The sequence below is a fragment of the Eupeodes corollae genome, chromosome 2 (assembly GCF_945859685.1).
Source record: "Eupeodes corollae chromosome 2, idEupCoro1.1, whole genome shotgun sequence".
NCBI lineage: Eukaryota > Metazoa > Arthropoda > Insecta > Diptera > Syrphidae > Eupeodes > Eupeodes corollae.
Window position 1 is genome coordinate 155,530,883 of NC_079148.1, and position 14,142 is coordinate 155,545,024.

At 33.7% G+C, this 14,142-nt stretch overlaps 1 protein-coding gene across 1 annotated transcript; it reads right to left on the minus strand.

Moving 5' to 3' along the window:
• Positions 1-5,389: 5,389 nt before the first annotated feature.
• On the minus strand, positions 5,390-14,133 carry LOC129945303 (separin). The gene is made up of 13 exons (XM_056054958.1): positions 14,006-14,133; positions 13,832-13,945; positions 13,674-13,734; positions 13,464-13,615; positions 13,230-13,397; positions 13,030-13,172; positions 12,801-12,931; positions 12,476-12,734; positions 12,150-12,312; positions 11,936-12,071; positions 6,927-7,094; positions 6,713-6,867; positions 5,390-6,646 (listed from the first exon to the last, which is right to left on the minus strand). The coding sequence occupies exons 1-13, from the start codon at positions 14,058-14,060 to the stop codon at positions 6,480-6,482; spliced, it is 1,872 nt and encodes a 623-aa protein (XP_055910933.1). The 5' UTR covers positions 14,061-14,133; the 3' UTR covers positions 5,390-6,479.
• Positions 14,134-14,142: the final 9 nt, after the last annotated feature.

A 14,142-nucleotide genomic window follows, 5' to 3' on the forward strand; every position in this document is an offset into this window, starting at 1 on the left:
CAATTTCATTTTTTCCCCGAAGCATTTATATTGCTCGAAATATTTTCTAGTGTCGTGATAGATGAATCTCCATGAAAATAAATTTACCTCGAACGATTGTTTTGGCAACCAAGTTAAACTGGAATTCTGCTTTACCTAACTATTTTCGAAATATCATTTACTTTTTGACTTTGTGAAAATCTATGAAGAAATTTTTTGTTATTAAAATGATTTGATTTGGGGAAAAACGAAAAGCAAGCTTTTAGATTTTGAGATTTTTAGATGATATGACAGTCTTAAACCGTCCAAATAACGAACTAAAAAAAAAATGGTGCACTAAGTAGATTGCTGACGAAATTATGCTTCTACCCAACAATTTTTATGGAAAGCGGCAAAACGTCTTAAAAGACCCCAGACACAAGACCCGCCAGTAAAATCTCAAGATTGCAAATCTGTCGGAAAACCGAAACAAAAAGCTGACGTTTTCGCTAAACATAATCGCAATTGTTTTTAAATCATTTACAGCAAAGAAAGCTACAAATTCCTTAGTTTGTTAATAGAAACACGACGAATGTAAAATTTGTCACGCTAAAGGAAGTAAGAAGCATGCGTAAACATGAGTTTTCTAATTATCAGGGTAAGATATTATCACTAGTGAAGTTTTAAAAGAAATACCCTCAAAAGCCTTAAAACAAACCCAATTCAAATCAAGCGAATTGCTTAAGACAAGATATGTACCACTTCATTATACCTAATCAAGACGTAGGCAGCCAACAGAAGTAAAATTTTATAAGCCAACATGACTTATACCCATAATTTCAAAAAAATTTCAAAAATGACTACTGAAAAATCTCTACAAAATAATAGAACAATCAAGACTTTTTCCGAACCATAACTATAGTATAAGGAACAGCGATCTACATCGTGGACTTTTATTAAAAATAAAAAAATATTAATGGAATTTCAAAGTAACCTAACATTTGCAATAATTTTGCAAAATTTTTCAAATCTAATTATTTAGGTTCAAATAACAATAATGCTTTCTCTATTGCACCATCTAATAATACTGTTAACATTGGTCAGTAAAGTTTTAACATAACTGAGGTTGAGAAAGTTATATCGAGCATGAATGATGATAAGAATACTGGTCCAGACGAAATTCCTCCCATTATTTTAAAGAATTGTGCGCCTTCCCTGTCTCGAATACTATGTATTATTTTAAACAGGTCACTTGAGAAATGTGTACCTATATTATCTTTTATAACTCCTATCCATAAAAGTGGTCCAAAACAGGACATATCCAACTATCGACCGATTTACAAGTTATCCGTAATACCAAAACTTTGTGAAAAATTATTTGCGATAAGCTTTCGTTTTTATTAAAAGAGACTATATCCCCATTTCAACATGGATTTGTATCCGGGAGATCAACTTCTACAAATCTTACAATTTTCTTCAACTTGGTTTTAAATAATCTTAAAAAAGGATTTCAAGTCGATGTCATATATACGGATTTTGCCAAAGCATTTGACAGAGTTCACCACAAAATTTTGATTCATACACTGGAAAAACTAGGTATACATTCTAACTTGTTAAATTGGTTGCTTTCATATCTTACAAGACGCATTCAATATGTCCCTATTAATTTGATCGTCTCAAGTCCAATAGATGTTTCCTCGGGTGTTCCCCAATATAGCCATTTTGGACCACTTTTGTTTCTTATATTCATAAATGATCTTCCTGATTTTCTCTTAAATTCCTTTTCCTTGATGTTTGCCGATGATCTCAAATTTCTGAGATGCATTAAGGATCCGGTTGACTGTGTGCTTCTTTAAGAAGATCTTCAAAGCTTATCAACTTGGTGTAAAATCAACAAATTAAACCGCAAAATCTCTAAATGTCAATGTTATTCATTTTCCTGCCGCTCGTCTCCTTTTGTATATGATTATCATATTGAGAACAAAGTTTTCTAAAGAGTCTAAATTAAAAAAGATCTGGGAGTCATTTTTGACTCTAAAATCAACTTCGCTAATCATTTATAATTCATAGTTAACACGTCCAACTCTATGCTTGGATTTGTTTTCCGCAATTCTAAAGGTCTAACTGATCCCCATGCCTTAAAAATGCTTTTCATTGCTTATGTTAGATCAGTTCTGGAGTACTGCTGTGTGGTATGGAATCCGTTTTACAAAACTCATTCTGTAAGAATTGAAAAAATTCAAAGAAAATTCACAAGAACAGTTATTTATAAACTTAGATGGAACGCTGATGTTATGCCACCTTATAATACTCAGCGTCAACTTCTTGGCATTCAGACCTTAGAAAATCGCCGCAAAATATATTCTATAACGTTTATTAAAGATATTTTATCTGATTTTATTGATTTTCATTTGAGTAGGGATGCATTTAAAAATATACTCAGCTTATTTTCTCTGTTTAATTGACTAAAATTCTAACTAAAATAAATTCGTGTCCTTTAAATTGTAATGGTGACAGAAGTGGTAAAAAAAAACAAGCTGTATCAAATAAATCAGCGACTCAAAAGTCCCACCATCTCCTAAATGCAGAAAGTCTTAAATGTACTAGACAATTCCCGGAGATTAAGACGAACTTTGCCTTATAAAGTGATAGTCTAAAAGCTATGGTAATGTATTACAACTATAAACTTCTCCTAAATTAAATTTTAAAATAAGAAATAACAATCATTTGTCGATATTTTATAGATTGATTTTCGTGCAGTTAAAAAGAATCACACACTATTCTATTACAATTCTAAGCCGAGTGTCTTTTGAAGATTTCCATCAGATAGAAACAAAACTTCGTAATGGTTGTCCATATCTTTCATTTCCTTCTTCAATTTTTTTAATGTCTCATAAACTTTGAAAAAATCCTCATTTATTGTTCGTCTTTAGCTGTCCTACATAAACCTTCAAATCTCTGCACCATTTATGTAAAACGGTTTAAAGTACTTATTGTTGGTTTCAATAGGAAATCCACAGTGCCGAATACCCAAGGCTGATGCATTAAGTTCCTAAAATATATTAAAGAAGTATAAGAATAATGTTGAAGAAATATTGTTTGTATAAAACTGAGCAAAAGGCTACAATCAAAGTTCGCATTAGATTCAAAGTTTTTCAAAAATTCATATGGTGTCACACAAAGACTTATAAGTCACAAACGAGGATTTCCTTGGACTTGATGAGATACTTAAAAGATTTAAACATTTTCTACATACAAAAATAAAGATTATTACTTTGCAAAATTACTCGTATCATATAATTTATAACTATTGCCTTTGAAACACCGTTTTTAAAACATTTTTAAAGCGGGAAAAATTTGTATTTTTAGGACAACTAAATAACTCAGTAAAGTATTTGTTGGTTTGCTTAACAGCAAAGATCTTGATTAATTAATTAGCACTCGTAAACTACTCGTACAACATGGATTAAGATTTTCTTTAATTATGTTTATTTCAAAAATGTTCCACTCATTTTTACAACTCAGGTAGTTATTCAATTTTTTTTTTCAACACAACGAAATTAATTAAGATGATAAATACTAAATTCACAGCCTTAAAGTGCAACGGCTATAAAAACTAACAAGCTAATCAAAATTTTCATTCACTCTTTTTGATTGAAAAAAAAATATATAAAGAACGGACGAATATGAATTCTTTGCTTTTTATCCTATCCTCAAAGTAAACAAAAGATAAAATTTATTTCGTTGAGATGAACCCATTTACTTTGGTTTTTAGAAATAAATTTTCAAATTACCAACCCCATTCATTGCTTTCACTCAATGTTTCAATTTTGTTTCTTGTCGAATGCATTTTTTGTTTGACCAGAACCAAAGTAGGCACCTATAATATTTTTTGGAATTTTTGTGTGACAAAGCTACGACTTTTACTGCAACATGATTCCAAAGTCGAAAAGTTTTTAATTTGACTTAACTCAACGCATAATTTTCGAAACTTCCTCTTGAACAATTTTTTTTTACTTTTACCGACAATAATAATTATAAATCATGCTAAACATGAACTAAAGTTTTTCTTTTAAGTCTTTTCTTTTTTTCAACAGCTTCCCGCATAAAGTTTTGTATTTTGTTGTTGTGTTTTGTTTTTGTTTGGTATAGAAGTAGCAGCAAAAATTCAGTTGTGAAATGTACTTAAAATTGTCTATGAAACTTCCTCTATTCAAAACCATTTAAAAATATTCAAATGTCGTTTTCGAAATGTGGGTATGGAATGTATGCATTTTGTTTTCTATTTTTTTAAATAACATTCTCTTTTGTTTCCTGTGAACTAATTGCTGTCATTCCCTGTCATCACATAGAACTGGGAAACATGATATACACATGCGATAACAGCGAGCAGCAAAAATGTCCTTATTTAATATTATAAAACCCTGATCCACCCGCAAGCACCTACATACATACATACATCAGAAACAAAAAAAGACACTTCACCGATAGAGGGTGTTAAAAACTTTAAACTCGTTCCCAGAATTTAATATAGTAAAAAAATCGAATTTAAATGATTTCTTTTAAGTTAACTTTAAGTTTGGCTTATTTACAGCCACACACATTTTACACTAAAAAGCCTGTGCCCTAAAAGATGCCTTAAAAACGTCATCAAATAAACATTTCTAACAGATTCCCAAAATTCTAATTGGAAACTGGGAAGATCTTAAAAAAGGGATATCTTTTCACAAACTTTCTTTGAAATACTTTCCCTTAGTTCAATTCAAATTCTGATTAGTGCTATATAATTAAGATTAGTTTCGAAGGACCTTAGGACCTATGAGTTTTAAAATTCCACTATGCTGCAAATCATTCTTAAAACAAAACACCCTGTTAAAATCTCCTAGAACATGTAATTTATGGGCGTGTTGTTAATGCTTTGTTTTTTGTTGTTTCCTTTTTTTGAAAAATATTTTTCACTTGTTTATACGTGACCTGTAATAAAACTTTTGCAGGATAATAGGTATTTTACATGATAACGAGAGAAGAGTGAACTTTCCCACGACTTGTTTTGTACCTATTTCTCATTTTTCGTTTTCATCTTCTATTTTTTTTTTTTTTTTTGGTGAACGCGTGAATTATATTCAAATAGGATTATGTAATTATTTTCATTTGAAGTGGAGGAGGAGTTGGGGATTTATTTAGTCCTTGGCAGGATGGTGACGTTACGTTGTAATATTATGATCCAAGAGGGACACATCCTACTACGACGACGATGACGACGTCGTGGAATATAACCTATTTCTTTTTTTCATTTCGAATTTTTTAATAAGAAAACAAAAAACGCCTTACCCTGTTTTATGGTCCGAATATTAGAGTTCATTTGATGTTATTTAAGGATCCCATCTGTAGGAAAAGAGCGAAATATTAAAGCTGCTTCATATAAATTGATTAAAACAAAAAGAAATACATAAAACAGGATGCCAGGTTAAAACACACACAGGAACCAAATAAACCGACAACGAACGGCCACCATCTTCATCGTCCTTTTTCCGGGTTTTTCCCACCATCATCGCCGTCGTGCGTCGTTTACATCCTATCGTCGATTCATGTAACTGTGAGAGAATAGAAATTTCACTACATTTCTTCTTTGGTTTGCATTCATTTCCAGAGGATATGCCCTGTCTGTGAGTTTTATTTATTTATTTTTTGTTTTTTTTTTTTTAACATCGAGAAGGATATTTTATTTGTTTTATTATTTTGAGTAGTTTTATGGAGAGGAAAAACAATTTTTCGGCGTGAATTTGTGTGTGAGCAAAGGAACTGGGATTTTGTTTTTCTTTTTTCCTTGATACGCAATGTTCCCGAAAAAAAAGAAAAGAAAACAGAAATTCCAAAGGAATGTCAGGCAGATGATATGGGTGTTTTTTTTTTTGGAACATGTCAAAAGAAGATTTTGTGATGTTCAAAAGAAATTAGTAAAATGGTTTTGAATTTGTAATTGGCATCAGAGATGTTGTTGATTGTGATTTGGTGTCTTTCAAACACAAACTGAATAAAGTGGGAGGGTGGAGAGGTGAAGTGGGGTTAGGAGATTTGTTTGTCATTAATTATTGAGATTAAATTCTCTTTCTTGTGTTTTTTTTTTAATTTTATTCACTTAAAACTAATTTAGGCAATTCGTTTTTGAGTTGAAGTCTGTTATTATGGATGTTTGTAGGTTCTTGATAATTAAAAGTGTTGTTTTTGGTGGGGAAGTTCCTTGAGAAAGAAAAGCAATTATTCTTAAAGACAAAATATGAATTCGAAGAGTATTTAATAAAGCACTTTTCATAAAGAGGAAATGGGAGGTTTTAAGTTCATGTTTTTGAATATTTTGAGTTTTATTTGGGTTACATTTTAAAAAGTCTATATTCTCCTCTTTTTTTTAATGTCTTTCCTAGAGGCTTAAAAAATACTGACTCTTATTTAATAAATAGAAGTTTACAGAAAATTCATTAATATCACTTAAATCTTAAAAACATACACAGATCTTATTATTATTAATTTAAATGGGAATTACTCGAATTCCATACTGGTAGTCCTCGATAAACAAATCCCACAGTATTATAAAGTTTCTCTTCGGTTTTTTGATGAATAGCACACACAGCTTTGGCGAGACTTCCCTCATAATTGTCTAATTGAATTCTAGCGTTTTTCGAATGAAGAGCTAGAAGATTTTTAGTTGTTTGTTATTAAATTAGATTTGTTCTAATCAGAACTCGAAAAAACTCACGTTGTATAGTTCCCTTTTTCCAACTTGGCTTATCAATGTGATGCCAGTGGTCTATATCTTCCGCATTGGATGGAATCCACTCACTAAGAAGAGTTGTTGCTATTTTATCAACTTGAAAATCGAATCCCAGTTGCAGAGTTCCCACAACAGCTGGACTAAAATAAAAGACACAAATAAGAGTAAGTAATTTTATTTAGTGTGTAGAATAGATTACCACAAAGCGGCATGATAAAACAAATGTGATCCAATCATTTCACTGTGGAGTCCTTGCGATCTCAAACGAACTGAATCGCAGCCAAAGAGGAAGACAATGCATTTCATTTGGAATTTACTTATCTTTCGACCATTTAAATACTGAAGTCCTGACCCATGGCCACAGTATCTGAAAGTGAATAGAAAACAAAATAAAACCATTCCCCAACAAAAGCAAATCAATTATTTGAAACTATTTTAAAATAACGAAATATATGATAATTTTATTCTTCTATTATATCGAAGAGAAAAAATGGTCCCTCTTCCCAAATTACATTTTAATACAATCAAATATAATACATAGAAGATAACCCACCAGAGACACATAAATGGCAACAAAAAAATGGCTAGTTATTTGAAAAAACAAACGAAGCGTATTTTAGCAATTTTCATATCATTTCTATACCTGCCTATAATTCTTTTTTTTTCATCATCGACAAAGAAATTCAAAGCATTCCGAGATACATTTTTATTTTGTAATGCAAAAATATTCCAACTCCAAAAAGCAATCCACTAAAAAACCCAAATGAAATTTTGTGCTGAAATTTAAAATTTAAATTTTTGTATTTTATTTGTGACTTCAGTTCGAGAGAAAGAGTGGAGAAGAGCTTGAAAATATTGTATTTTGTTTATTCCATGTATCCTTGTATCATTGCCAATTGTGAATGTTTGAGGTTTTATAGGGTTAAAAGTGAATTGTAGCGGAAGTTGTTTGCTTGGTATACCACCACATAATATACACAATTAAATATTATTCATTTTATTTATGCATTTTCAAACCCTACTGCTACCGGTGTGTCGAGTCGGTACCGCGCTGTCGTCGTGTCACTTTTGGATTATTGCAAAATTTAATATTATATTAACACTATAGCAGATTTGGTTGGATTGGGTAAAAAGGTGATATGCTGCCTGCTAGTTTTTAATATGGTTAACCGGATACTCCGGTGGGATTTGAAAGTAAAAGAACTGTGGTCAGTTAGCCTAGTTGAGACTAATTAATTAATTTTATGCAATTTATGATGAAATAAGTTACAAGTTAGAAGTTGATTAGTCGATCATATGGAACACGAGTGTGTGTTTGATTGTTTGACGTTTATAAATATTTGCAAAATGTACATATTCTGAAAGTAGGTCATCTGTCTGTGGTAATACTTTTTTTTGTTTTTTTTTTAATTATCGTTCGAATTTGGTTAATGTCAAAAAGATTAATTATAACTCGGGCTTTACCGGGCAAACACATGCCTAGTCTAACATCAAAACCACAATCAAAAGCTTAAAACTTCGTCCGCTGCATTCTGAAACTTAAAAAATAAATTATTATAAGGTCAAAAAGACGTCTGTTCAATTTTTTTTGACTTGTCAACTTGTTAACAATATCCTTTTTTCGTTTGTGTTTTATCTCTCCTAGGCACCTTTTGACGATTGTTTGATTTTTAAAAGCTATAGGAAAGTTTCGTTTTTAGAAACACATAAAATTCAGAAAAATGCATGAATTGATAGTGCGGTCCATATAAATTAATGTTCGAAGATTATTTCATGCAAATGTTGAACTTGACTGCGCCTCAAATGGTTCATCCACTAAGTCCAGTTTTGGCATACTCTTTCCAACATTTCGGCCGGTATTTCAATGCGTCAGTTGAAGCGTGATTGTCTGTATGGATATGAACTTTAACATAGCCCCACGTTTTCGTCTAAAGGCGTTAAATCGCACGACCTAGGCGGCCAATTGGCCGGTCCCGAAAGAAAAAAATAAATAAAATGTTCACCGAACTCGCCTTTGGCCTGTGGCACCGTCTTGTTGAAACCGCATGTCTGCAAGTCAAGCTCTTGCATTTTGTGCAAAAAAAAGTTGAATATCATCTCACGGTTTTATTCGTAAGCTCACCATTCACTGCTACGTTTCGATTCGCATCATCTTTGAAGAAGTACGGTGCAATGATGACACCAGCCCATAAACCGCACCAAACTGTGACTTTTTCTGGATGCATTGGTAGCTCTGCAATGCTTCTGGCTGATATTAACTCCAAAATCGACAGTTCTGCTTGTTTACGTACCCATTCAGTTTCTCTTATCGAAAATGCGTTCATTCGTTTTTGACACATCTCTCCTTTGATGGATTTCAAATAATCTTACGTTTCTTTCAATGAATGAATGAGTTTAACTCTAATTTCCACTGAATTGACGCTGGTGTTCCCTCGGGCTCTGTCTTTTGTCCTGTATTTTTTTCTTAATGATTCGCTGACGTCAAGGGGTTTCCCTCAGAGTTTGATATTTATTTTTGAGAGTGAAAACCCTTTCTCATTGGATGTAAAACTATAACTAAGTCGGCTTGCACGATCTATGGTTCAATTACAAACGGAAGTACTTCAGAGGGAAATGTATTTTTCATTTTAGGATTTAGTTTTCCAAAACCACTTATTAATGAGTCTAAAGAGACCAAGAGATTATGAAACACATCTTCCGTATTTTTCTGCCTCGAAAATTTTCTTGAGGAACTTTCTCGAAAAAGCTTTATATCTTTGTTTCGTGACTTTTGGGCTTCTTCGCCGAGGACTGTGTATTAAAATTGTATGTACACTTGTGGGCATATTATACTATGAATACAGTTGCACAAATATATTTGCTGTATAAATACCATACTCCTTAAATCGACCAACTTGTATTGGATATCCACTAAATCGACATATAATGTTTTCGTCTGTTATATCCGATCGAAATCGACGGGTAGTGTTGTCATCGTTCGTACTTCCATAACCTGGTCCTATGCGGCTTCTCGGCTCGGCTCGGTCCCTAGCTAGCTGTCTCCAGTTTCGCACGCCAAGTTGGTTGAAGTCCTCTCTCACCTGGGTGCTCCACCTGAGTCGCGGTCTTCCTCTACTGCGCCGTTCCTCGGGATTGGATTCGAAGACCTTCCGGGCTGGAGCGTTAATGTCCATTCGCTCTACATGACCTAGCCATCTAAGCCATTGTACTTTAATTCAGTTAAGTAGGTCAGTGTCGCTGTACAACCCGTACAGTTCGTCCTTATATTATCTTCTCCTCAATTCTCCATCTATGCATACGGGACCAAAAATCACCCGAAGAATTTTTCTCTCGAAGCATCCTAAGACGCTCTCATCTTTCTTCGATAGGGTCCAGGGCTCAGCGCCATAAATGAGAACCGCGATGATGAGTGTCTTATAGATGGTGATTTTAAATGTTCGAGAGAGGACTTCACTTCTTAATTCTGTTCTAAGTTCAAAAAAGAAGCGATTTGCAAGAGTTATTTTTCGTTTGATTTCAGCGCTGGTGTCGTTGTCTGTGTTTATAGCGGTGCCTAGGTAGACAAAGTCCTAAACTACCTTATAGTTAAAGCTGTCCATAGTGACCTTTTGTCCAAAACGTCGTTGTTCAATGTCCTTTTTTGATGACAGCATATACTTGGTCTTGTCCTCATTGACCACTAAACCCACCTTCTTCGCTACCTTCGCAATGCAAAAAACGCTCCACTGATATCACGCTTTGATCTTCCAATTATGTCAAAATTATCTGCGTATCTGAGTAATTGGATGGACCTTTGGAAGATTGTGCCTCTAGTGTTGACGGTTGAGTTTTGCATAATTTTTTCCAGAACAATATTGAAGAAGTCGCATGACAGTGCATCGCCTTGTCTAAAACCTTCTTTGACATCAAATGCATCGGTGAGATCTTTTCCGACCTTGATAGAGCAGTACGCATTCTCCATCGTCCTTCTGCACAAACGGATAAGTTTGACCGGGATGCCAAAACTAGACATTGCTCTGTAGAGTTCTTCCCTATGGAAGCTGTCGTTCGTGGCTTTAAAATCGATATAGAGATGGTGGGAATCGATTTGAAGCCAAAATCTGCCGTAGTGTGAATATTTGGTCGATAGTGGACTTTCCTGGTCTGAAGGCACACTGATAAGGGCCTATCAGATTGTTGACGAACGGCTTCAGACTTTCACATAATACAGCAGAGAGGATCTAATATGCAATGTTAAGGCCTCTGTAGTTAGCGCAGTTTAGAGGGTCTCCTTTTTTATATATTGGGCAAACTATGCAGAGATTCTAGTTATGCGGCATGCTTTCTTCCGACCATATTTTTCAGATGAGTTGGTGTATACTCAATACCAAGTCATCAGCTCCAGCAGATTTGTTTAACTTAAGTCTAGATATTGCTATATTCACTTTGTCAAGGTCGGGCAGGTGGAATTGTTGATCTGCGTCCCCGAGGTTGAGTGGTTCTATCTCCCTTACAGCGGAATTCGCTGAAGTTTTATTTGGAAAATTTATTGAATGAAACTTCTGGTGAACACATTATCTAGCGTAGTAGTAGGCTGTGGCGGGGCCTTATAGATCGTTCTATTAAACACCGCTGAACAATTTTTGTAGGGTTACTTAAATACGGTTGGCTACGTAGATAATCCCGAGACGATTGATGTCGTTAAGAGGTCGAAAATAGGGCCTCTCGGCTGTAATTAATTCGAGATAGCAGTAACGGCCACTTTTCCAAAATCATTTTTAAAGCATAATATATCCTCCCCATCCCCATCTTCATCAGGCTATTATAACCATAAGACTTATTTAAAAACACATTTGACTTAAATATAATTTCTATGGAACTTTCTCGATTCCAATTAAACCCGACGGAAATTTTTGAGCTTCATGTATGTTTCCAATGCCCGAGGAAGGGTTAAGTTCCAAGAAATTTACATTTTATTCGCTTAATTCCCATACAAAAAAAAACTATTGAAATTTGACACTAATCTTTTGCGTTGTAAAACATTCTAAGCATACTACAATAAATTTATCAGCTTATAGACAAATCTATGCAAAGATTCAAATAAATTCAAAACTCCTGTACCCCCATGTTAAACAAGCATTCAACTAACTTGTGTATGGTGTAACTTATTACTACAAACCACACAAATTGAGTTTCCTATTAATCAATAACAATCGCACCATAACTTACACATAACAATCAGCTTCCTCAAACAATTTCATATAATCCTCCATTTTCGGAACAACGTTATAAGTACACTTCCAATTGGGCAACCAGTAATTAAAGAAACTCTTCATCCGCTCTTCCATGTTCGGCAAATTTGAATCTAAAATAATTGAAAAACAAATAAACGATGATAAATGAGTTTTGAAATTTAAGAAAATTCAATCGTTTCGATCCTAACCTGGATTAACGACACAACGTCCATTCTCTACATCAACCATCAAATATCCGTTTTTGATTTTCGATTTATAGCGCTCATATAGACGAACGAGAATATGAAATGAGCTCATACGACACAATTCCTGCCATGGATTTAAAACTTCCCAATAAAAGTGATCAATGCGCTTAAATAAATAAGAACAAAAAAACAAGCCAAATAAAATTGAAGTTGGAAGCAGGAAAAATTGTGAAAACTGAAAACCAAATTGGTTTTTGTTGCTGCTGCATATATAGAACAAAGGACAGAGAAAATACAAGACATAAAAAACAGAAGGTAGACAAACTTACTTCGTCTAGAATGAGAATGCAAGGACCAAATGCAATTTCGTCTTCCGATGGCAATTTCATGAGAAATTCATAAATTAACCGAGATGTGGTTGGGGTTTCTTCTTCACCGTCACCTTCACTGGCACTGCCATTGCCATTGCCGTCATCGTCACCTTCCATTGCCAGAGCAGTGCTAGCTTGTTTTATGTGTTCATCAGTGAGAAGGTGTCGCTGTTGGGCTAATAGACTTAGGAGAACTCGCTGCTGCTGGCATTCAATGCTAGACATAATGACATTAACAAATTAAATGGAATTACAGAAAAGGGAGTAATTTTTCTTTTCTTACTCATTCGAATCACAGAATTTATCGACTTTTTTAAAAATGTTCTGTTGTTTTTGCACAAATCGGGTTTTAACATTACCACACAGGAGACTTATCCAGGGTCCCATGAAAGTCTTTAACTCTGCAATTGCATCCTGAATATAAAATAAAATTATTTCAATTTATTTAAAAAGTTTTATTATGTTTCTAAGAAATTTATAACATTCATTGATTACAATTATTGCATTCTTACCGCCACACGGCTCTCGAGAACTGCCATTCCAGCCCAATAGTTTTCCAGTTCTTGAGTTGTCTTCGGACCAGCCGAACCAGCTGGTAAAGTGGAATACTCCGTAAAGGAGGCTGTGAGGACGGAGAACTTCTTAAAAAGCTCTTCTACGAGGGGAAGAAAGAACTTAGTAATACCTTTTATGAATTTTATTATTTAATTACCTTGATTGTCACCAGTCAATAGAAGACAAATAGGTTTGGGGTATTCTTTGCTTCGGGGATGTTTTAGAATGGAAAGATAAATCGGTGCATCAGAGGCAAGGATCTCTCGAAACATGGAATAAGTTGTTTCCTCGCGTTGTTCTTTGCATAATTGAATTACTGTCCATTCTGATAAAAGAGAAAATACTTCAATGGATATTCTAGGTAAGGAATCTCTTCTTAAATATGGTTTACCTTGAGGCAGAGATGCACAGATTTCTTCAACTCTTTGCATTGAATCTATTGAGTGGTTTTCATTAATTTTGTGTGTTTTATTTAGGGGAGACTTGTTCTTAGAAAGGCTTCGGTTCTTAAGGTATTCTAAAGCGTATTTGAAAAGTGGGCGACTGGGGAAATAATACAATTTTAAAATAAAATTCTCTCGAGGAAAACTCAAAATCTCACTCTTGGAACATAAGCTCTTGTTGTTCGTTGATTTTGGTGTCAGGTAATTCGATTTCGTCAGCTGTAATGTTCAATTAAGACTTTGATTGTTAGAAAAACAAAACACGAAATAAAAGAGGCCACAATATCTTCATTGAGAGGTTGCTTTATTTTCTTACTTGAAACATTGTATCGCGATTCGAATCCTGTGCATAGGGATTTGATTTGATAAAATATCGAATTTTCATTGTCCTTATTATTGTAAGAGTCTTTGGCACGCTGGAGAAGTAATTCTAAAAAGAAATTTTAAATAAATTAGGAAACATTTTAACGCGATATTTTTTCTTGAAAACCTTTAAAATCTGATCCTGCACAATTTGTGTAAGACAATATGTCATGTTCATGCATTTTGAATTAAATTTTCTGAAAACATAAATAATAAATAATTAATTTTACAATTTCTATTTCTATGGCTTTGTTTTATTTTGAA

Coding starts and splice junctions, on each gene's coding strand:
- LOC129945303 (XM_056054958.1), bottom strand. CDS start 14,060: ATGCATGAACATGACATATTGTCTTACACAAATTGTGCAGGATCAGAT. Junction 12,072..12,149: donor ACGTTGTGTCGTTAATCCAG/GTTAGGATCGAA, acceptor CAATTATTTTAG/ATTCAAATTTGCCGAACATG. Junction 6,868..6,926: donor TTTTATCATGCCGCTTTGTG/GTAATCTATTCT, acceptor CTTTTATTTTAG/TCCAGCTGTTGTGGGAACTC.